The 23,722-nt window shown below is 45.4% G+C and overlaps 1 protein-coding gene and 1 long non-coding RNA gene across 15 annotated transcripts in view; one reads left to right on the forward strand and one right to left on the reverse strand.

The window, feature by feature from the left end:
* The window catches only part of NAV1 (neuron navigator 1), a 280,412-nt gene that overhangs the window by 231,003 nt on the left and 25,687 nt on the right, over positions 1-23,722 (forward strand). For 4 of the 13 annotated variants that reach the window (XM_015447945.4, XM_065531956.2, XM_074032483.1 and 1 more), the window contains 12 exons: positions 7,225-7,363; positions 7,818-8,115; positions 8,970-9,663; positions 10,218-10,664; positions 11,815-11,856; positions 12,918-13,066; positions 14,955-15,125; positions 16,229-16,281; positions 17,045-17,068; positions 17,180-17,257; positions 20,278-20,361; positions 20,960-21,071. In XM_015447945.4, the coding sequence (XP_015303431.1) occupies positions 7,225-7,363; positions 7,818-8,115; positions 8,970-9,663; positions 10,218-10,664; positions 11,815-11,856; positions 12,918-13,066; positions 14,955-15,125; positions 16,229-16,281; positions 17,045-17,068; positions 17,180-17,257; positions 20,278-20,361; positions 20,960-21,071 (2,291 nt within the window). The remainder of the gene's footprint in view (positions 1-7,224; positions 7,364-7,817; positions 8,116-8,969; positions 9,664-10,217; positions 10,665-11,814; positions 11,857-12,917; positions 13,067-14,954; positions 15,126-16,228; positions 16,282-17,044; positions 17,069-17,179; positions 17,258-20,277; positions 20,362-20,959; positions 21,072-23,722) is intronic. The other 9 variants (XM_015447949.4, XM_074032458.1, XM_074032489.1 and 6 more) reach the window with 3 other exon arrangements.
* Positions 1-23,722, reverse strand: part of LOC123567441 (uncharacterized) — a 64,897-nt gene that overhangs the window by 8,873 nt on the left and 32,302 nt on the right. The window contains exon 2 of one of the 2 annotated variants that reach the window (XR_006690371.3): positions 17,339-17,516. This is a non-coding gene — a long non-coding RNA (uncharacterized lncRNA). Of the gene's footprint in view, positions 1-16,837; positions 17,517-23,722 lie in introns of those variants that run through there. The other variant, XR_010582019.2, reaches the window with a different exon arrangement.

Here is a 23,722-nt window from a genome sequence, read left to right on the forward strand (position 1 = left end):
TTAAAAATATGGAGAGACTGGGTCTCACTATGTTGCCCAGACTGGTCTCAAACTCCTGGCCTTAAGCAGTCCTCCCTCCTCAGCCTCCCAAAGTGCTAGGATTACAGATGTAAGTCACCATGCCCAGCCAGGCTGTAGAATTTTTATTTTATCATATCAGTAACAGAGAGCTAATGAAGGTTTTGCTAAGTGCCACACTTTTGGGTAATGAGGCCTCTGATTATATTTAGCGCACGTTAGAGGGAGGGAGGATCTATACAGAGTAGAGCTGATAAGAAGCCTTTCACAGTGGCTCAAGTGAGAGGACATTAAAGCAAAGGCAGGGGAAAGTTAAAGAAAGAGATAGATTTGAGAGGAAAGTGGTAATACAATCAATGATGTATTACAATCTTGATGAGGAAAGGGAAGGAAAAGGAGTTGAAGACATACCTAAGTTTTTGATAGAGCAATGAGGGGGAAAAGTTGATGCTTTTTAGTGGAAATAGGGAATGAGACGTGTAAATTTTGGAGGGTAGACTAGATGATATGAGGAGAATAGTAAATGGGAAAATAAGTATGCCATGGAGAAAGTTCTTTAATTTACCTCTATAATCTGTTATAGCTCCCTTGAAATATCTGTTGACAAGGTTCTTCATTTTCATTGTCCTGTTTATATCTGACTCAATCTCTCATATGCTCATTCAGACTCATTTCCTCTTCTGTTCTGGGGGTAGATGAAAATGACAAAGTGCCATGGTTCTTATAAGAACTCGCTCCAGATAAAAACTTTTGACACCATTTCTCTCATACATCAGTTGCCTGTGTGTAGTTGTTTGGATTTGTAGATTAGATTATACGGGGATATTGAGGTCTCTGCATTCTTTGTTGTTTTCATGTCCTCGTGAATTTAGGCCTAGCTTGTTGTTGCCCAACTCTCTTTTCTGTACTTGAGATCTATGTGAGAAACAAATATAAAGAGAAACGGGAGGGAGACGGCAAAATCCAGCTTAGAGTGAGCAAAGAAATTCTTTCTGCCAAACAACAGATGCAGTAGCCCTCCATAACTCTGAGCCCTGTCCTCTTTACTTTATTCTTTTTGGTGCCATATTTAAGCTGCCTTCCTTTCTGCCTGCTATCTTGAGTGACCAGGCAGTTGCTTTGCAGTACTCTGACTCATGAACTGATAAAATTTGCAAACTCTTCTAAAGATATTCTATTCTTACACTTTAACTAGTCATATGTTTCAGGATGGACAGTGTCCATCCAGTCTTTTTTCTCCCACAGCTCTTGAGTCTTCAAAAAATATCATCTAGCCCAGGTGCAGTGGCTCATGCCTGTAATCCCAGCTCTTTGGGAGGCTGAGGCAAGAGGATCACTTGAGCCCAGGAGTTCATGACCAGCCTGGGCAACATAGCAAGACCCTGTCTCAAAAAAAAAAAAAAAATTGTCTAGATGGTTTCTTCTGCCTCTGTGTAATTTGACTTTGGAACTCCAAAGTTAATGTCTCCTCACCTCTCTCTATTTGAAGGCTACCACCAGGATATCTGATCCAAAAGAGTCACTTAGGATGTATTTCACATATTTCACAACTACCACAAAAGTTAAATGACAAAAAAGGGTTTTTCTTTTCATAAGTCATAAAACCACAAAAACAAAGAACAGGAGAAGAAAGAGATAATAGTGATGAGATCATGGGAAGCTGGAAATCAGACTGGCAAGTATGAACTGATAGATCAGACTTAAAGTTGAATCCTGAGCCAGCAGTGGAGGAAGTGGGGCAGCAACTCAATTTGCACCCCAGAATCCTCAAAAAGCTTCATAATTGGTGGCATCAGGTAGCTTTAATAGGGGAAGAGGTAAGTCTAAAAACAAGAGGACTGGTTGAAAATGTATGTAAAAAACACTAAGACTCTCAGATTCTGCTCCATCTGCTCCCAGAGTGGGAGCCCTTTCCCTCCATTAACAGAAGACTGGAGACTTATTTTCTGAAGAGAGTAAAACAGGTAGCCTCTGGACTGGTGGACTCCTGACACAAGTGAGGGCATAGATTTTGAACTAAAGGGAGAGGGGTATAAATGAAGCTTTGCATATTGAATGTTGAAAGCTCCAGGCTCTTCTCGAACTCAGCTTTCAGAATGCTGGTCTTACATGCTTCAGGCTGGAGTTTGGAAGATTCACCTCTAGGAAAGGTGACCAACTCACAAGAAAAAGCTTAAATGAATCAGTCCAATCTCATCTCCCTATACTGAAGCCATAGTTGACAAGTCCCACTGCATGTGCACAAAGGTTCTCAATAACTTACAATGAATGTCGCAGTCTTCCATAATAGCAAACATCCAAGCTTCATCACACATTTCAGAAGGTCTATAACATGAAGTCCTGCCAGTACTAACAGAACAAAGCAACTTGGAACCAGAAACTATGCAAGGCCATTGGAAACTTGCCCCTCCAAATGAATGAGTGAATGAATGTCTCCGAGAGTTGAAAAAGAGATTGTATCCTTGAAAGAAAGAACAGTGTGCTGTTTAAAATTTTTTTAAAGAAGCCTTGAAAATTTAAAATATGGTAGAAGCCTGGGCGTAGTGGCTCGCACCTATAATCCCAGGACTTTGGAAGGCTGAGGAGGGAAGATCGCTTGAAGCCAGGAGTTTGAGACCAGCCTGAACAACATAGTGAGACCCTGTCTCTACAAAAATGTTAAAGTTAGCTGGGCTTGGTAGCACATGCCTATAATCCCAGCTACTCGGGAAACTGAAGCAGAAAGATCGCTTGAGCCCAGGAATTTGAGGCGCAGTGAACTATGGTGCATCACCACACTCTAGCCTGGGTGAGAATGCAAGATCCTGTCTCAAAAAAATATATATACATATATACAATAACCATACGTACATTTATGTGTATATATATGTATGTCTATATATTTATGTGTGTATATCTATATATATGTGTGTGATAGAAGAAATGAAAAACTTAATAGAAAGGATGGAAGATAAAATTGAAGCCATTGCTCAAAAAGTAGAGTTTAGCAGCCAGGCAGAGTGGCCCAAGCCGGTAATCCCAGCACTTTAGGAGCCCAAGGTGGGAGGATCACTTGAGACCAGCCTGGGCAACATAAGGAGACCCTGACTCTACAAAAAAATAAAAAATAAAAAATAAAAATAAAAAAGGCCGGGCGCACTGGCTTACGCCTGTAATCCCAGCACTTTGGGAGGCTGAGGCGGGCAGATCACGAGGTCAGGAGATCAAGACCATTATGGCTAACACGGTGAAACCCCATCTCTACTAAAAATACAAAAAATTAGCCAGGAGTGGTGGCACGTGCCTGTAATCCCAGCTACTTGGGAGGCTGAGGCAGGAGAATCTCTTGAACTCAGGAGGCGGAGGTTGCAGTGAGCCCAGGTCGCACCACTGCACTCTAGCCTGGGTGACAGAGCAAGACGCCATCTCAAAAAAAAAAAAAAAATGGAGTTTTTTTTTTTTTTAAATGGTGCTAGAAAATAAGAGAGAAATGTAGAAAATCAGGCAAAAAATCTATTAACTGAATTACAAACACCCTAGAAGAGAGAACTGAAAAATAAAGAGAAAATCGTCAAAAAATTTTTGATAAAATTTCTCAAAACTGAAGGTAATGAGTTTCTAGATTTAAAGCATCTGGTAAAGTACCCAACACAAGGATAAAAAAAGTCCCACACCAAGGCACATCATTAGTGATGTTTCAGTGCACAAGAAGATGCTAAAAGTTCCAGAGGGGAGACAAAGAAACAGGTCACATACAAGGACAAAGAATCAGAAGGGCAACAATAGAAACAGACATAGAACAATGCCTTTAGAATCTGAAAGAAGATATTTTCAGCTTAGAATTCTGTGGCTACCCAAACATCTCACGTGTAAAGATAGAATAAAGATATTTTATGATATGTAAGGTCTTACAAAGTTTACTTCCTAAGCACCCCTTTTCAGAAACCTACTGGAAGAGGAAAGGTACTTCACTGAAACAAGGAGTAAACCAACAAAGAGGAAGACTGAGGTTCCAGTTTAAGTCAGGTATAGAGAATCTCCAGGATAATGAAGTGTGGTCCTATAATGTCAGCTATTCAGCAGATCCAGAGAGCAAACAGCTAGAAGATATATGCATAGGGATATTTTTGAAGGATGCACAAAAAACTGTTAAGAGTAGTTACCTTAGAAGTAAAAATGGGAGGGCAAAAAAAGGAGCATTTTTCCTTTTTCCTTTATATTTATATAATATTTGGATCCTTACTACAGCATGTATTATTTCTTTTGTTTTGTTTTGTTTTGTTTGTAGCAACAGAGGTCTTGCTTTGTTGCCCAGGCTGGTCTTGAACACCTGGCTTCAAGGAGGAGTTTTGCACCCAGCCTTTTTTTTTTTTTTTTTTTTTTTTTTTTTTTGACAAAAGGTCTTCTCTGTCATTCTTTAACTTTTTTTTTTTTTCCAAGTCATTCAAATGTAATAGTGGGTTTTTGTTGTTGTTGTTTTTTAAAGAAAGAGGGCTGGGCGCAGTGGCTCACACCTGTAATCCCAGCACTTTGGAAGGCCGAGGCGGGTGGATCACTTGAGGCCAGGAGTTGGAGACTGAGGTGGGTGGATCACTTGAGGCCAGGAGTTGGAGACCTGCCTGGCGAACATGGTGAAAAATACAAATAATTGCATACCTGTAATCCCAGCTACTCGGGAGGCTGAGGCACAAGAATCACTTGAACCTGGGAGGCGAAGGCTGCAATGAGCTGAGATTGTGCCACTGCCCTCTAGCCCGGGTGACACAGTGAGACTGTCTCAAAAAGAAAGAAAGAAACTATGCTGTCTTCAAAGGAGCATCTCCACTGGAGATGCTTAACTTTCGTGTCATGACAACAGAATTTTCCTTTTCTTCAGAACTTGCAAAAGAATTTTGCTAGGAAGTATTTATATCCTCTAGCCAAGCTTCCTTGGTAATTCTAGGCTTACACTTCCTCACTACAGGAAAAGAACTTGGGAAGGAATGTCTTTTGAGCAAGGAGGACCCAAATGCTCTCCTAGAATATAAATCCCCCTCCCCCATTTCATTATTAAACTTTCCATAAATGTGGGGCAAAGGAAGGTTTCTTTTGGATTTCTGAGCTGCAGCAATCCTCTTTTTGCAAGGGTCCTTCCATAAGAGCTTTCTTTGCCTCACAACCTTGATTACCAATAATTAATCTCAGATGAAAGATTCAGTGCTACAAGCTTCCTCTGTCTTTGACTTAGAGAACATGCTGAGAATTGTTTGCTTGCTTGCCAGAGATCTTATCTTGACCCAGTAGAGCTGATAGGACCATAAAATCAGCATTGATCTTTCCTCAGTATTCCTTCTCTACAAAGTGAGGGGGTACGACATCTTAGCCCAGGACAAATGTGAGATTTAACATATATCAGGAGGAGAAGTGGGGAGGAGGTTGATTGTCATTCAATAATGGCTATATTTCATAGTCGTAAAATTTAAAGAACTCTGTAGTGTGTTCTAATCCCCATGGTTTCTTTGCTCTTTCTCAATGTATTTGGATAAATCACTACAGAGCAACAAAGCCAAAATGTCCAAACCACCCACTTTCCTATTCCCAGCACATGAATTAGAGAGAGCCAACTGAGATCTGGGCCAACCACTTAGATGACTTGTATGTCTGATTTTTGTTCCATGATATGAAACTCAAAATAAATCAAAAAGAAAATTTTTTTCAGATAACCAGCTAATTCACACAAAAAAGTCTTCAGCCTTTTAGTCCTTGCACATATGCAAAGCTGATAAACAAACCTACTCTGAACACAGATAACAAGGATTTAGAAGTTAATTCCTACCGGCACAGCTACTCCTGTATAGCAGTCTTACTGAACTTCTGTGTTCAGTTTTAGGCTCTAAAACTTGAGTGAAATCTGAAGAAATTTTTAAGGTCCAAAAGGAATTGGAAAGACTTGGAAAACAGGACCTTTGAAGAAAGTTTATAGGAGACAGAATTTGAGCTTAGAAAACAATGCGTGTGATTGAAAAGAAACATGTGAATAGCAAACAAAGATAGAATAAGAGGAAATTAATATAAATGGTAGAGGAGGCTATTTAGTTTTGAGGTTAAGGGTAAACTTTCTGACAGAAACTTGTTAAGCCCAAAAATGAACAGCCAGGCCAGGCACGGTGGCTCACGCCTATAATCCCAGCACTTTGGGAGGCCGAGGCGGGTGGATCACTTGAGGTCAGGGGTTCGAGAGGAGCCTGGCCAACATGGTGAAACCCTGTCTCTACTTAAAAAAAAAAAAGAGTAGCTGGGTGTGGTGGTGGGTGCCTGTAATCCCAGCTACTCTAGAGGCTGAAGCAGGAGAATTGCTTGAACCTGGGAAAAAGAGGTCGCAGCAAGCCGTAATTGCGCCACTGCATTCCAGCCTGGGCGACGGAGCAAGACTCCGTCTCAAAAAAAAAAATAACAGCCAAAGGAATGTTGTAGAGCTCAAGCTACAAAGACATGGAGGTTGCAGTAAGTTCACTTAGTGCATGAAATAGCATTCTTGGATACAGATGTTTACAGATAAAGATGTTTAACAGTAGTATCTCCCTAATACCACAAACCTGATATTCCAAGCAATTGGCAGAGAAATGAATCCATTCAGCACAAATTTGGCCCCTCTACATGGCCTCAGCACCTTAAATTTGGTTCACTTACCAGAAGACAGAATGTTCTGTTTAGAAGCAGGACCCGATCCCAGGATAGGATGAACTGCATAAACGGAGGCGCAATGAGAAATGATAAAAGTCTAAGAGGTTCTAGAAAAGAGAAATCTTTTTCTGGGCCTCATTACCAGTTATAGACATTTTTAGAAAAGGAAGGGGAGAATAGATGCAGAACACATCTAAAAATGAACAAAGATATGGTAATTTTAAGAATGGAGGTTGTTTACAGGGAGAGGAAATTGGTTTGTATAACTAGATTGATCCAAAAATTACCTTGCCTTTATAATATACCTTTCTGTTAAGGAGATACAACGTTTTCTCTTGCCAGATAAAGACAGAGTCTCTTCCTTTTGTAAAAGAACATCACCAAATTACAAGGCAGTTTAAGTCACACTTTGAGTTGCTGGCAAACCCAGGATAAACCCCCAGGTTTTCTCCTTTTGGCTAGCCTAAATACTGGTACAGAGTCATTCTTGCATCAATGTGAAACATTTATTTTTTGCCTGGGCTTCTGTTTTAACCACTAACCTTCATCTCTCCTGTCCTGTAGCTGGGATGAAAGCAGCTCCATCAGCAGTGGACTCAGCGATGCCTCAGACAATCTCAGTTCAGAAGAATTCAATGCTAGCTCCTCACTCAACTCCCTCCCAACTACTCCCACTGCTTCTCGCAGGAACTCAACAATAGTGGTACGTGAGTTTGCAAACATCCAAACTGCCATCTCAAGATGAACCACAGGGCAAACGGCATTGTCTGTGTATGGGGTTGCACATACACACCCACTCCAAGGGATTGGTTCTCATAGGCCTTTGGCCAGGTCATTTTAGAGCTGCCCCCACCCTCTCCCAAAAAAAAAGCTAAGGCTACTCACAAGACATCAGATGTTGTCATATTGTCTATACTTAGTGCCTACACCAATCTAGAGTGATACATGTAAGAGCTATTCCAACTGGAGAAGAAAAAGAAACCCAGAGATACATGCCATCTGTTGTTGGAAACCCTAGGGGTATAGGTAGAAACCCTCAGTTGACGTAATACTCTGGGATGAGCAGAGCCAGGTACTAACTAAAATCAATCCTGTCAGCTATCCAGTCCCCCATTTGCATATAAATATCTCCCCCTGCCTTTTTCTCTTTTCTTTAGCTACGCACAGACTCAGAGAAGCGCTCACTGGCAGAAAGTGGGCTGAGCTGGTTTAGTGAGTCAGAGGAGAAGGCCCCTAAAAAACTGGAGTACGACAGTGGTAGCCTGAAGATGGAACCTGGGACTTCTAAGTGGCGGAGGGAGCGGCCTGAGAGCTGTGATGATTCATCCAAGGGTGGAGAACTGAAAAAGCCCATCAGCCTGGGACACCCTGGTTCCCTGAAGAAGGGCAAGACCCCACCTGTGGCTGTAACTTCCCCCATCACTCACACTGCCCAGAGTGCCCTCAAAGTCGCAGGTGAGCCTGGGATAAAGGAAGGTACAAGGGCAAAGACCTAGTTCTTTGGTTGCTCCTCTTCTTAGTGGTCATTAACCCATAGGATGATAGCAAACATGTGCATAGTGCTTTAACATACATTATCTTATCTGGTCTAAAAACAGTCCTGTGAGTTAGGAAAGATGGGTGTTATTATTTCCATTTTACAAATGTGGAAGAAACAGAAACTCAAAGAGGTTAAGTGACTGGGCCAAAATCCCAATTAATATGAGGTGCAGGAGGGAGTATATTATGTTTAGAGACTAGTTTGACCTCCTTCCAAACACTTCCAGTGCTTTCTTCTTTCTCCCAAGTTAGTCACTCGAGGTACTTATCTTCATAAGATATTGCTTGACATCTCAGAAAGATCCTAAGAAAACAATAAATAAAGTGGCTACAGCAAGAGAGTTATAGTGCCCCAAAGTTGGCCCCTTGGGTAACTTTTAGCCTTAATCAACATTTTCCTCAAGTCTCTAATTACCAAGAGATACTGTCATACTCTATTCCATTTGCTTCCCCTCCTTTTTTTTTTCCCCTTCCACAACCAGTTGTTAGATGGATATTCTTGATCATCTTTGTGTTTGCCTCTGCCATTTTATTCAAAATGGACCATTCTACTCTGGGAGCAAAACAAAAAAAAATTCCTAGCCTCCCCACACCTCCCAGCCAGAGTCTTTCAGACAAGAAACTTTATCAGCTTATCTTGTACCTGTTTACCCATATTTAGGCCTCTAAAATTCTACAATGTTCCCTTCACCCATGGAGGGAAAGAAAAGGATGGTTTTTTAAGATACTGCTCAGTTTCAGCTTTTATCTCATTTCCTGTCCTCTTGCAGGCAAACCTGAGGGCAAAGCTACAGACAAGGGTAAGCTTGCAGTGAAGAATACTGGGCTCCAACGCTCCTCCTCTGATGCTGGTCGGGACCGCCTGAGTGATGCTAAGAAGCCCCCCTCAGGCATTGCTCGCCCCGCCACTTCGGGATCCTTTGGCTACAAGAAGCCTCCTCCTGCCACAGGCACAGCCACCGTCATGCAAACCGGTGGTTCAGCCACTCTCAGCAAGATCCAGAAGTCCTCAGGCATCCCTGTCAAGCCAGTAAATGGGCGCAAGACTAGCTTAGATGTGTCCAACAGTGCAGAGCCAGGATTCCTGGCTCCTGGAGCCCGTTCTAACATCCAGTACCGCAGTCTGCCCCGGCCAGCCAAATCCAGTTCTATGAGCGTGACCGGCGGGCGGGGTGGACCTCGCCCTGTGAGCAGCAGCATTGACCCCAGCCTCCTCAGCACCAAGCAGGGAGGCCTTACACCTTCCAGACTGAAGGAGCCTACCAAGGTAGCCAGTGGGCGGACCACTCCAGCCCCTGTCAATCAGACAGATCGGGAAAAGGAGAAGGCCAAAGCCAAGGCAGTGGCCTTGGACTCAGACAACATCTCCTTGAAGAGTATTGGCTCCCCAGAAAGTACTCCCAAGAACCAAGCAAGCCACCCCACAGCCACCAAGCTGGCAGAGCTGCCACCAACCCCTCTCAGGTACCCAATGCGGGCAATTGCCTCCTTGTCTGTTTGCTTTGTCATTCTTTTGCATATCTCTGCTCTCCTTGGACTAGATGAAGCATGGCCTATCCACCATTGTCTCTAGGCCTTTGCATGGCTCTTTCCCACCTCTCCCCTGTATGCCATGGTTCTGAAAGAATCTTGTTTCTGAAAGTTCTGAAAGACTGAATCCCTCTTTCAAAACTGTATTCAAAACTTAGCTCATTTGTACTATTCTCTGATCAACCCTTACCATGTCTTCAGCACTTGTATGGGTGATTTTACTGTTTATTTACACATATATACCTATTTGCATAAATTCACTTGTATCTCCCATGTGCATATGCTGGCCCCATTATCTAAGCTGAATGTGCCCCAAGTTGTGCCCCAAGTCAGATTTCCTTGCATTGTATTTCACAACAGCATTAGGATAAGTCTCTGTGCTTAGCAAATAGGCAGAAAACAAGACTGGATAGGATTTCTTTAAGGTCCTATCTGCCTCTCAGTCTGTAATTCTGTTATTCTAAATATTTTGTTTGATCTTCTCTCAGGGCCACAGCGAAGAGCTTTGTCAAACCACCCTCACTAGCCAATCTTGACAAGGTCAACTCCAATAGTCTGGATCTACCATCATCCAGTGATACCACCCATGCTTCAAAGGTCCCAGATCTGCATGCTACAAGCTCAGCATCCGGGGGCCCTCTCCCTTCCTGCTTCACCCCCAGTCCAGCACCCATCCTCAATATTAACTCAGCCAGCTTCTCCCAGGGCCTGGAGCTAATGAGTGGTTTCAGTGTGCCAAAAGAGACTCGCATGTACCCCAAACTCTCAGGCCTGCACAGGAGCATGGAGTCCCTCCAGATGCCAATGAGCCTGCCCAGTGCCTTCCCCAGCAGTACTCCCGTCCCCACCCCACCTGCTCCCACTGCTGCTCCCCCAGAGGAAGAGACGGAAGAGCTGACTTGGAGTGGAAGCCCCAGAGCTGGGCAACTGGACAGGTAGGTAGACAAGACAGCAGAACCTCAACCTGTCTCGGTGTCTTGAGCTCATTTTGCCATTGGCAATACTATCCTATATTTTATTGCCATTGTGTGACTTTTGACATTTTTTCCACATATATTAAGTAATTTAATTTGCTTCACAACAACTCTATGAGATAGGTAAGATGTATTTTTGTTTTTAAATTATTATTATTATATTACAGATGGAGAAACTTGTGCACAAAGAAGTTAAATGACTTATCCAAGATCTCATAATCAGGTTAACCTATCATCCAGAGCTTTTGCTTCCTAGTCCAAAATCTTTTTTTTTTTTTTGAGATGAAGTTTCATCTCAAAAGTTAGTTAGAATATCCATCTAACAACTGGTTGTGGAAGGGAAAAAAAAAAAGGAGGGGAAGTTTCATCTTGTTGCTCAGGCTGGAGTGCAACGGTACAGTCTTAGCTCACTGAAATCTCTGCCTCACAGGTTCAAGCAATTCTCCTGCCTCAGCCTCCCAAGTAGCTGGGATTACAGGCACTTGCCACCATGCCTGGCTAATTTTTGTATTTTTAGTGGAGACCAGGTTTCACCATGTTGGCCAGGCTAGTCTTGAACTCCTGACCTCAAGTGATCCGCCTACCTCAGCCTCTCAAAGTACTGGGATTATAGGCGTGAGCCACCGCGCCTGGCTGCCCAAAATATTTTCTTTTATTTCACATCCTAGTTTTCTCCTCCCTTCCCCCTACATGCCAAGGTTATCAAACTACCTATATGGTAGTTTTTACCTACCATAATATGATCTATTTTTTTGTTTTTGAGATGGGGTCTCACTGTGTTGCCCAGACTGGACTCAAAACCCCTTGGCTTAAGCAATCCTCCTGCCTCAGCCTCCCGAGAGCTGCGACTACGCCATAATATGATCTTTTAAATAGCTAACCATGCCTTAATTTCTAATCGGAGAAAAAGCATTTAATATTTCAGATAAATTTCCCAAGTTGTAAGCCAAGAAGCAGGCTATAGCTATCTCTTGGTTTCTAGAGCTAAAGGGAGTCATAGTTTGATGTCCTGCATCTAGGGTCTGCATACCTCACAGCAGTGGTCCTAAACTCTAGTTCCTAAGATGGACCCACATGCTTCTCTCTCTTTCTCTTTTTTTTATCTCCACAGTAACCAGCGGGATCGGAACACTCTTCCCAAGAAAGGGCTCAGGTAACCCTTTAATGTGTTTTTTCTTCCCTATAAATGGGACTCCTGGTATGTATGAAAAATCATATCTCAACCTGTCCCAGGCTCCAGTCATGAATTTAGTCACCCTTTTAGCTGAATCATTTGTATGTTGTCCCATACAAGTACCACCTAGCACCCTGCCCAAGCTTAACATTATGTGAGTCAACTTTTACAGTGAGTGTTCTTTTTTTGGTGACAGGGGAGAAACAAGTCTGCACACGGGAGTCATGCACTTACCTGTACTAGCCTATGCCATCCCAATCCTGGCTGAGCTTCATCTCTGTAATATTCCTCCCTAAAAGTATGAGAGAGAACAGCCTGCCTCTTTGGTCACTCAGCTGGGCTAGGGGCAGGACCTACCTGGTCATCCATTGTTCTGACAGCATTGAGTTGTTATTTGGGTGGCAACTATTGCAACTTTTTTTTTTTTAGACAGTCTCACTCTGTCACCCAGGCTGGAGTACAGTGGCACAATCTCAGCTCACTGCAACCTCCACCTCCCAGATTCAAGTGATTCTCCTGCCTCAGCCTCCCAAGTAGGTGGGGTTACAGCTGTGCACAACCATGCCCAGTTAATTTTTGTATTTTTAGTAGAGATGGGGGTTTCACCATGTTGGCCAGGCTGGTCTTGAACTCCTGACCTCAAGTGATCCACCCATCTCAGCCTCCCAAAGTGCTGGGATTACAGGCGTGAGCCACTGTGCCTGACCGACTCTTGCAACTTGAAAGCCCACACGTAGAATCATAAGACTCTGTCCTGAACTTCTGAGAAGTTCTAATGCCTCCTCCATCATTTCTGCCCCCACCTCAGGAACCCTCACGGGAATACCTGCTAAGCCTTCCACACCCTCTGGATGGTCTGGGAGAGGAGGCTGAGTTGCCACCTCTTCCTCCCTCCTTGAGCAGCCCTGACCCCTTTCTCTTTTCCGTGTCCTGCCTTCAGAATCTCCTGGCTCCAGCCTAGTTCAGACACCCTCCGCACCAACTAAACCTCTGACCGCACTTGCTAGTCCCAGATTGAATACTTGTGCTGCCTCCTACAGGTACCAGCTTCAGTCCCAGGAGGAGACCAAGGAGAGGCGACATTCCCATACCATTGGTGGGCTGCCTGAATCCGATGACCAGTCAGAGCTGCCTTCTCCCCCTGCACTTCCCATGTCTTTGAGTGCAAAGGGCCAACTTACCAACATAGGTTAGTGTTTTCAGTCACTCACTGTGGCATGGTGTGAAGCAGGGGCCACCTTGCAGGGTGAGGCAAGGCAGGTGGGCTTTGGGTTTTATCTCATATTTGACTCATGCTCTATTGGGTTGTTTCATGGTGCCTCAGTTTATCCACCCTAAGTAAGACTGAAGGTAGAGTACTTCAAGATCCTAAACTGAAAAGTTGACCCTGGGCACAAGTTGTAGGATCCTTTTAGCATCAGAGAACCTGAATGGTGGCATGGAAAAGCTGTAACCCAAAGCCCAGAGATCAAACCAGTGCAAGAGCAGGCATATTGAACTGCCAGAAAGGAGCCACCACACCCAGTGCTCCTAGGGCCAGCTAATGAGAGGGCAACACTGAAATGTCAGGCCGATGGGGAGGAAGGAGGGAAAGGTTGTTGATTGCCAAGGACAAGATCTGCCTCCAAACTCAGCCAAGTCCAGATTCCTCAACTGCTCTGGCTGAGCCCAGTCCATCCTAACCCTGAAGGCAGGGCTGACTAAGATGTGTCCTGGCCACACCCTTCCTAAAGCCTAGGGAGAAAGGAGAGCTAGGAAATAAGGAAGTGACTTGGAGACAGGGAGGACAGGAAGTCTCAGATACAGTCTGGCCTAGCACAGAAGCACACCAGCCCCAGTTCTGGGAAGCAGTACGCCATGATTGACCTACTAGGAACCCATTCAGGAACAGTGCCTGGGATAGGCCTGTTATCTGCTTGCTGCATCTCTTTAAATCCATCTCTTCTTTCAGCTGAGTAAAAGAAATCAGTTAATAAAAGACAAGGACCTGTAACACACCCATGCAATGACTGTGGGGAATTTGAGGAAAGACTAGGAATTGGGATCACTTGGCCTAGGGAAAAGAACCATTCTTCAGACAGGATCATCTGGCCTCTGAAGGGCTACTAAACGGAAGATGGGGCCAGCTTTTTCTCTATCTCCATTGAAGACCAAATAAGAAGAATTGCATTTGTGCTGTAGAATGAGGGGCTGGGCTAAGCAATAATTACCTTAGGAATTTGAAAAAGTCAACAGAGAGGTGTGCCATCTTCTTCTGCACAGGTCTTTATGGACAGATTAGACATCCACCTGCCTGTATGGAGGCAGAAGAATAGACAAGGGAGCTCCTTGTGGGTATGAAACCCTGAAAGGCTGTAATCCCAACAAGGGGCAAAGGGGTAAGGCATCTTCAGGTTAACAGGATTCAGCTGAGCCCAGCTTCAAAGCACATTCCACAAGCCTTACCTGACACTTTCACCTGCTCTGTCCATCTGACCTTCAAGCCGGGGCAATGCTAGGCAAAGAGGGCCATGTTTCTTGATGCTTTAGAGCCAACCCAGTCACTTAGAGTGACACTACTTTGTGGGGAGATTCTCATGCCCTTCCACAGTGCCAAGGCCACTGAATCCTGTAGCCCAGCCCCCTTCTCTAGCTGGTTCTTTTTCATCATTCAGATCTGGCTCTTGATTTGAATTTTCAGTCCTCCTGAGCTGGCAGTTTTGTTTTAGAGAACCACAGCATCTCATTTTCATCAGCACATCCGAGTGATGTGAAGGTCTCGGAAAAGCTGCCAGGCCCCCAGCCTAACCTTCAAAAGCAACAACTCTGAGGCAGGCAGGGTTGAGGGAAGGTCTTTATTCCAGACAGCAGGGTCCTTCTCCATTAGGGCTTGATCTCCCCAGGAGGGACCCCGCTCCTAACCACCAGCTGCTTGCACACTCCCACCACTGCACCTGCCCCTTCCTCTCCTGCCCTCTCCCCATTTGCCTCTCATGCTCCCGGTGCTCCATCCCCCAAGGGCCCGGAGAGCTGATGACCCTGCCTCTTTTCCTGCCCTCCTGCTCCCTCTCCTATCCCCCTTCCCTCTGTCCTTCCAGTGAGTCCCACTGCGGCCACCACGCCAAGAATCACCCGCTCCAACAGCATCCCCACCCACGAGGCGGCCTTCGAGCTGTACAGCGGCTCCCAAATGGGGAGCACCCTGTCCCTGGCCGAGAGACCCAAGGGAATGATTCGGTCAGGATCCTTCCGAGACCCCACGGATGATGGTGAGACTTCATGCCAGCGCGGTTCACGCTCATTCCAGCTCTGCTGGGTCCCCTCACCCACCACCTCCACTCCCACCACTCCCACCACCACACACACACATATGATTCACAGAACATCAAGTTGGGCCATTTCAGTTTTTTCTCCCCATCCCTTTGAAGGGTCTGGGGGCCCAGAAACCTTGGGTGGCACACCTAGCACTGGGGCATTGGGATGGAGCATCCATCACTGGGGCTGGGGGAGGGAAATTGAGCATGGAAGGGTTAAATGGCACGCCTCAGGATGCTCTGAAAACCACAGCTTCTCTCCTCCTCATTCTAGCCATAGTCTTTCCTCCCCACAGTCTCTCAAATATATGAAAAGAAAACAGGACATAATAGTAGCTCTTAATAAATCCTTACAAATAATTAGGCATCTCATTCCTCTTTCAAAAATGTTCCAAAGATGAGCACCAGGGAGGGCCATCTGATTGTTGGTGGTGATCTGGGTATTACTATTGATCAGAGCTAGAAGACCAGGCTTATGGCAGCTTAGATCTCCCATTATTATTTTCAAGATGGTCATTCCAGGAGGCATCTGCTGCAGACATGCTTTAGTTCTCACCGTAGGTTCTACTGAATAATCAGAATGACTATTCCTCACTTAAATATTGTTTTCATCTGAATGATCCCCAAGATCCTAAGTACATCCCCCAGTACTGAGAGGAGGAGGCGTGGGCAGAATTGCAGTATTTGTTCTGAGCAAATCTGATGAGAAACTCCCCTCTCCTGCGGCTAAAGTGCTTTCCTGACTGGGAAGATAAGATGATGACTATCCATGAAAGTCTCCTTTCCCTTCTCTGAAACCCTGTGCCCCTCAGAGCAGACTGAGCAAGGGACTGACATACCCAGGCTGCCAGAGAATGTAGGCTGAAAGAGGAGGCTAGCTCGACTCAAGACCTTGCTTTGGGCTCTTTTGATGCCAGTTGGGTTCCCTACTCTGTTCTTTCTGTTTGCTCCAGATGCCCTCCAGAATCATAATCCAAAGTCTTGCCTCAGGGGGTCTTCCAAAAACCCCTTGTCCCTGGAACCCACTGTTAACTCTTTGTGTTCTCCTTCTCTTTCAGTTCACGGCTCAGTGCTGTCCCTGGCCTCCAGTGCCTCCTCCACCTACTCCTCAGTAAGAGCATTAACTTCTGTTCCCCTCTCATCCCCTCTCCTCTACCATCCCATGCTCCCTAGAACCTCCTTGGAGTTGGATAACTGGGCGGGGAATGGGGGCACTGCTCTCTCTTCACTGTACCCATTGGGGTGGGAGTGGGGGAGGCACCTAGAGCTTGTAGCACTGACTTGGCTGCCTCAGGACCTCCATGGTCTTTCTGACCCCGCCACCAGCTCCTGAGCAAGTCTGGTGATTTTTGTTGCCCTCCTTTGAAAAATGGAGAATCCCCATGTTAGCAAGCCCTTTCTGTGCCATGGTAGATGGGAAGCATGTATGGCAAGGTGAGATGAATAGGTTTCTAGGACCCAGACTCCAGAACCCTAGAAGTGACCAAGTGTTTATTGTGGGGCGCCAGCCACAGCATTTGGCTATTAGGCATTTCTTGATTCATAGATTTATTTTGCCCCTAATTCTTTACTCCAAGTTGCTGGCAATAACTGTTAGTTCTCAAACCGACCAAAGTCTCATTTCCTAGCCTTTTTGGCAATGACAAAGTTTGCTGGAGATGAGCTCCAAATAAATCTTTTATTGAAACCCTAGTATAGATCTGAGCCGAGTCCTGTGAGGAGCCAGGGCCAGGAAACAAGAGTTTCAGCCTCTCTGCACCTCTGAGTCATGCTTCTTCACATTTCCTACCCTGCCACCGGGACCTGACTTCTTCACCTCCATAGTAACTACTTCCTTTCTCTCTCTTTCTCTCCTTCTGTGCTCCCTTCTTCAGGCTGAGGAGAGGATGCAATCTGAGGTAGGGTGCAAAGCCTTTGTCTCTGCTTGTTGACATCACTGCACCCCATTTTCCTTCCAAATCTTATACAGCTTCTGTAGCCAGTAGTTTGTGTTTCTCTTCCTTTTACAGCAAATCCGGAAGCTTCGTAGGGAACTGGAATCATCCCAGGAAAAAGTGGCCACCTTGACGTCTCAGCTTTCTGCCAATGTGAGTGCCATGAAGTAGGGAAAGATCAAGGCAGTTATTCTGACCATAGTTAGACAAGTTCAGCCAAGGGAGGAAAATTACCTGGTAAGGTATCACCTGGACTGAGACTTCAAGGGCATGGGTCTTCTTCACAGCTTTACGACAGAAGACTAGGGGATTGTTCTTCCCCTTCTCTGAGGCTCAACTTTTATGAAGAACCATTTTGCTTCCACTCTAATTAATAGGTATGGATGAGTTCATGTCTGATGGGCTGAGCTCCCTAGAGAAAGAGAAGAAGATTGATTATCAGTGGTTCTGCATGGAGGCAGAAACAACCTTGCCATTGGTCATGGACAAAAGCAGTTATGGATTATAATTATAGGGCTTTTAGAGCCTTTCCACTGCCCTGGGGGGTGTTCATGTCTTTGTTCATGCCACATAACTGTGCAGGCACATAATTGGTCATTAGAATTCTGTCTGGTGACCACGACACTACTGAGAAACCTAACTCCCATTCTGGTCTGACTCCTTCATTCCCAACTGCCTTTTCTGAGTAGTCTCCTTGGGCAGATGGTAGAAACAATCTGAGGTTCAGGTTGAGAGCTAGAATTCTTTGTTTCTACCCTCAGTACCTCTATTTAGAATGAGTCTATTTCTTTAGGCCTTAGTTTTTCTACCCTGTGACATGGGGAGAAATGAAGCCACCTCCTCTAACCAGGCTGTGGTAGTTTCTCCCCTGTGACTGAGTTGCAAACAGAGAACATAAGAGCCATTTTCCCCCAAAGCTGTAAACAACAGCTGAGCCGGATCTGCAGGAGCTTTCCAAGTGTTTGCACAAAAGTAACCATGTCTGCAATTTCCGCAGTAGTTTCTGGTTTTCTCTCTGCCCTTCCTCTCTGGGGAACCCAGCTGTCAGGCCTGGGGTCTATCCCTCAGAATTAGGTAGAAGAATCTCCACCAAGATTCTGAATGTTTCCAACACATTTCAGCAGCAGTTCCCTCGCCACACTAGTTACTCTCTTGATTCTCTTTTCCCAAACCCTCAATTCATAGGTTGTACCAGTTTGTCTGAAGCTCATGTTAAGCACTCTTTCCCACTCTTGGGGGACCCATAAGAATTGTAACATAAACAAGAACCATCTTTTCTCTCCCTTGTGCCACACCCACCAAAGCAAAAGGCCTGGGTCACGTCCTGCACACCCCAGGAAATTCATGTCTGGGAGATGCTGGGGGGGAGAGGCGCCAGGGAGGCAGAGAACATTATTATGTCTGATTCATTTACACTGCAATCTGTCAGCCACCATGCTGTCAAGGCTGGGCTGGAGCCAAGAAATTGAATTTAGAGGGTGATTTTTCTTAGAACAGGAAGTTCCATTTGGCTAAGAGAACAAACTAAACACCCAGACATGGTGGGTTCTGCATCTTAAAGGCAGATTTTTGCTGAGGGTCAGAACCCTGCCCTCAAGCAGGAGATGGGATGCTGGGACTCTAGGAAGGTTCCACAGCTCTCTTCAGGATTCCCTGACTACAAACCAAACTTCTGTCATGTTCCATGGAACTTCCTAGCTACTGAAGCTGAGGGCACACCCTAGACGGAGGGTCCCAGACCACTTTACCCCTCTCAAATGCTAGCCTTTCTGCAGCACCACTGCTTAGCCCTGAGGTCTTACAGGTACCCTAGTCTGGGGTTGAGATTAGGGGAAGGGTCAACATAGGGAGAGGAAGTGTAGGGGAGAGGGGGGAGGAAGCCCAGCCAGAGCAAAAGGGGTCCCCTGGATGGGGAAAGGCAACACAGAAAAGCATACAGGGGTTCTTGGGGCCTCTCGTGAGTAGTCTTCCAGGGACTACAAGGAGTCTACAAGCAGACACACAGGGATGTAGAGAAGCAAACCAGAGAAGACCTGAGGTCAAGAAGACAGATGTTCCCTGCACAGTGGGTGAAAGGAAACTGCGCAGGTCGTGACATATTATAATCTCCTCAGAGCCCAGGTCTTGACAGATTTATAGTAAAAGTGCAAGAGGAGGCTCTAACGGGACCAAAGGGATTGCCTCTAGCCCTGGTCCTATGAAGTAGGTTTCGAACATGTGGGGCAGTAGATGAAAACTAGAGTTGACCCAACAGGGAGGGAGAATTGTAAGCCAGCAGGAGTCGTGAGAGTGCCACCAATTTCCTAGAGCTCTGCATGAAGGAGCTGCCCAGAGTATGCCCACTTCTTGCTAGGGTCACCAACTTGCTCAGATAGTCTCAGGATGGCTATTTCTCCATCCCCAAGTGCTCCCCTTTCTAGCCCCCGGCCTCATTCCCTTCACCTTGCCTATACATCTTGCAGCCAGTTGGCCAACTAGAGGTCAAACTATGCCAAACCAAGTGGCCTTAGCTCCTCCACTCAGCACCTTTCGGAACTAGCCTGCCTCTTACCTAGAGAGCCCTTTGGTATCCTTCACTCCTCATGAAACAGACCTGACACCTAGTGGCCAAATGGTGGAATGCCCCTGCAGTTTCCTTCCAGCCCTGTAAACCCGGAGAATCTGGGAACAAGGAGCAGATGCAAAGCAAGAAAGGGTGAAGCGGTGAAGTAACAGAGGAGGAAGAGATGCACCAAATAATTTCTGCCAGGAGATTATTTGTCATGGGGGTCGGCCCACTCCACAATGCAGGAGTTAAACCAAAATAATAGGAACGATCCCAGAGGCTATGGCCTGCCTACCAAGTTGGCCACACCAAATATCACATAGAGCAGAGGGATAGTCCTACCTCTGGTAGATGATGGGTTTTAGATCTCAAGTCCCCAAGAGCCTCCAAAAACCTGCCCTACCCTCAACCTGGCTTCATTATTCGAGAAGCTAATTCACACCAGAAAATGTCTTTGATTTCCCCTTTGTCTGCTCAGGGAAGTCAATATTTTTTAACCACCAAGAGGCTTGCCAGCACTGGTCAGCTCTGAGATACAGGAAATCAGTTAAAACTATTTCCCATTGTCAGTCATTGCCTCTCACCCAGCCTTATGCAACTTAGCAATCTCTTTTTGTGTTTGTTTCAGGCTAATCTAGTGGCTGCTTTCGAGCAGAGCCTGGTGAATATGACATCCCGCCTGCGACACCTGGCAGAGACGGCCGAGGAGAAGGTGAGAGGCCTGGGGAGGGAGGGAGGGGTGGGTGCGGTGAGGGGGTTCTCCTGGACAGAGAGGCTGAGGCTGACCTCTTCTTGCTCATGGCTGCCAGTTTCTCCCCACCTCACTATCACCCTGGATTCTCAATCTGCCCCCAATACAGTGTGAGCATATTCCTTATCCCAATTCCCTGCCCTTCTCTGTAAGTTTCGTAGAATTCCAATGCCTCACCCATTGCCTGACACACCATAAGGGCTCCTGCTACTCCCAACTAATGATGCTGTTTTCTTTTCTTTTTTTTTTTTAAGACGGAGTTTCGTTCTTGTCACCCAGGCTGGAGTGCACTGGTGCGATCTTGGCTCACTGCAACCTCTGCCTCCCGGGTTTAAGCGATTCTCCTGCTTCAGCCCCACAAGTAGCTGGGATTACAGGTGCCTGCCACCACGCCCAGCTAATTTTTGTATTTTTAGTGGAGACTAGGTTTCACTATGTTGGCCAGGCTGGTCTTGAACTCCTGACATCAGGTGATCCACCCACCTCGGCCTCCCAAAGTGCTGGAATTATAGGTGTGAGCCACCGTGCCCAGCCAACGCTGTTTTCATTTCTCTCTTAGGACACTGAGCTGCTGGATTTGCGAGAAACCATAGACTTTCTGAAGAAAAAGAACTCTGAGGCCCAGGCAGTCATTCAGGGAGCCCTTAATGCTTCAGAAACCACACCCAAAGGTAGGACATCCAGCCACAGATTGAGAGGGAACAGGGGTGGCAGGAAAGGAAGAGTATTACAGATTTTTATCTGGGCCTATAGTATTCCAGGTCCTATATCAAATCTCTAGAAGGTGAGGGCCTTTAGATACCCTTTAGTGTGATGTCTGGACTGGTCAGTGAGGAGTACCAGGGGCATGACCCCAGCTTCCCAAGGGATGAAGGCTAGTAGAGGAGACCTGTAAGCCCCAGGGGTCCTCTACTTAACCTTTACATCAGGGCCAAAGAGCCATCAAAGCCCATCATTAAAATAGCCCTTAACATTTTTATGCAAATGTCTTGTATGTCCACACACATGCACATAGATACACATACACACAATCTAATTTGATCCTCACTTTAGTTCTCCAAGGGAGATGCAGTCTACTCTTCCAATGAAACAACTAAAGTTCACGTAGGTTATATGGTGCTGAAATGGCAAGTTAGCCTGGATGTTTAGTCACCAGTCAAGCTTTGCTACGGAAGTCAAGATGGATGGGAGTCTGATGCCACAAAAATCTGTGGTCTCTAACTCCAATCAGGTCTTCAAGATACCTTGGCAGTTCTCTTACTTGTCCACAGTCAGTTTTCTTTTTTATTCCACTATCAGTGATTCCCAGCTTTCATTGATTTTTTCAAGCTCCTCATTTCCCCACTGACTTGCCTTACTCTGAACATAGCCTTGGCCCCCTCTTTAGTTAAGAAAATGAACATTTTCAAGAGAGAACTCCATTTACTCTTCCCCACTGCATGTGTTTATATTCATCCAATACTTATTTGTTTGTCTCCATTTTGTTGGAAGGATCCATCCCTTCTGGCCAAGAGTGACCGCTTATCTAATGTTTTAGGATGCCCTCTTTAGCAACCATACAACCCCCCTCCACGCCACACATGCCCTTTTCTACCTCTCTGATCTCTTAGGCTCTATTCATTCCTTCTTTGCTTATAAACCTGCCAAAGGCTCTTGTATCTTAAAGGGGAAGGATGTATCAATCTCTGTTCTAACTATAATCTTATTTCTTTCCTTCCTCCAGTTGATCCTACCTTTCCACCTCCCTTTCACACTTAACCCCACTATAATTACGCTTCTGTTACCATCATTCTACCAAAAACACTTTCACTAACATCACCAGTGACTCCCATTTTTCCAAAATCCAACTTACAAGTTTTAGTACTTATTTTACTTTTTTTTTTTTTTTTTTGAGTCAGAGTCTCACTCTGTTGCCCAGGCTGGAGTGCAGTGGCGCGATCTCAGCTCACCACAACCCCTGCCTCCCGGGTTCAAGCAATTCTCCTGCCTCAGCCTCCCGAGTAGCTGGGACTACAGGTGCATGCCACCACGCATGGCTAATTTTTGTATTTTTAGTAGAGATGGGGTTTCACCATGTTAGCAAAGTGTTTTCAAGACTCATCCATGTGGGGCATGGTGGCTCATGCCTGTAATCCCAGCACTTTGGGAGGCCGAGGTGAGCGGATCACTAGGTCAGGAGATTGAGACCATCCTGGTTAACACAGTGAAACCCTGTCTCTACTAAAAATACAAAAAATTAGCCAGGCATAGTGGCGGGCACCTGGAGTCCCAGCTACTCAGGAGGCTGGGGCAGGAGAATGGCGTGAACCCAGGAGGCGGAGCTTGCAGTGAGCTGAGATTGCGCCACTGCACTCCATCCAGCCTGGGTGACAGGGCAAGACTCAGTCTCAAAAAAAAAAAAAAAAAAAAACGAAAAAACAAAAAAACAAAAGACCCAACTAGGTATCTATGTTGTATCATTCCTTTTTGTGACTGAGTAATATTCCATTGTGTAGATATACCACAGTTTGTTCAGCCATTCATCAGTTGATTAGGTAGGCATTGAGTTGTTCTCACTTTTTGCCTATTATGAATAATGCTGCCATGAACATTCATGTACAAGTTTGTGTGTGGACATACATTTTTAGTTCTCTGGGGTATATACCTAGAAGTGGAATTGCTGGGTCATATGGTAACTCTATGTTTGACTTTTTGACGAATTGGCAAGCTGTTTTCCAGAGCAGCTGCACCATTTTACATTCCTATCAGCAGCATATGAGGGTGCCAATATATCCATATTCTTTGTTTTTGTTTTTTTGAGATAGAGTGTCGCTTTGTTGCCCAGGCTGGAGTACAATGGTGCAATCTCGGCTCACTGCAACCTCCGCCTCCCAGGTTCAAGTAATTCTTCCGCCTCAGCCTCCCAAGAAGCTGGGATTACAGGTGCCTGCCACTACGCCCAGCTAATTTTTTTTTTTTTTCGTATTTTTAGTAGAGACAGGGTTTCACCATGTTGGCCAGGCTGGTCTTGAACTCCTGACCTCCAGTGATCCACCCACCTCAGCATCCCAAAGTGCTGGATTACAGGCATGAGCCACCACACCCAGCCCTATAGCTCCACATTCTTGCTAACACTTACCTCTTTTTTGCAATAGCCATCTTAGTGGGTGTGAAGTAGTATCTCTTTGTGGTTTTGATTTTCATTTTCTTTATGGCTAAGAACACTGAGCATCTTTTCATGTGCTTATTTGCTATTTGTATGTCTTAATGGAGAAATGTCTATTCAAATCCTTTGCCCATTTTTAAAATCAGGTTGTCTTCTGTTGTCGAGCCTTAAGAGTTT

Source organism: Macaca fascicularis, chromosome 1 (assembly GCF_037993035.2).
Source record: "Macaca fascicularis isolate 582-1 chromosome 1, T2T-MFA8v1.1".
In the NCBI taxonomy this organism is placed as follows: Eukaryota; Metazoa; Chordata; class Mammalia; order Primates; family Cercopithecidae; genus Macaca; species Macaca fascicularis.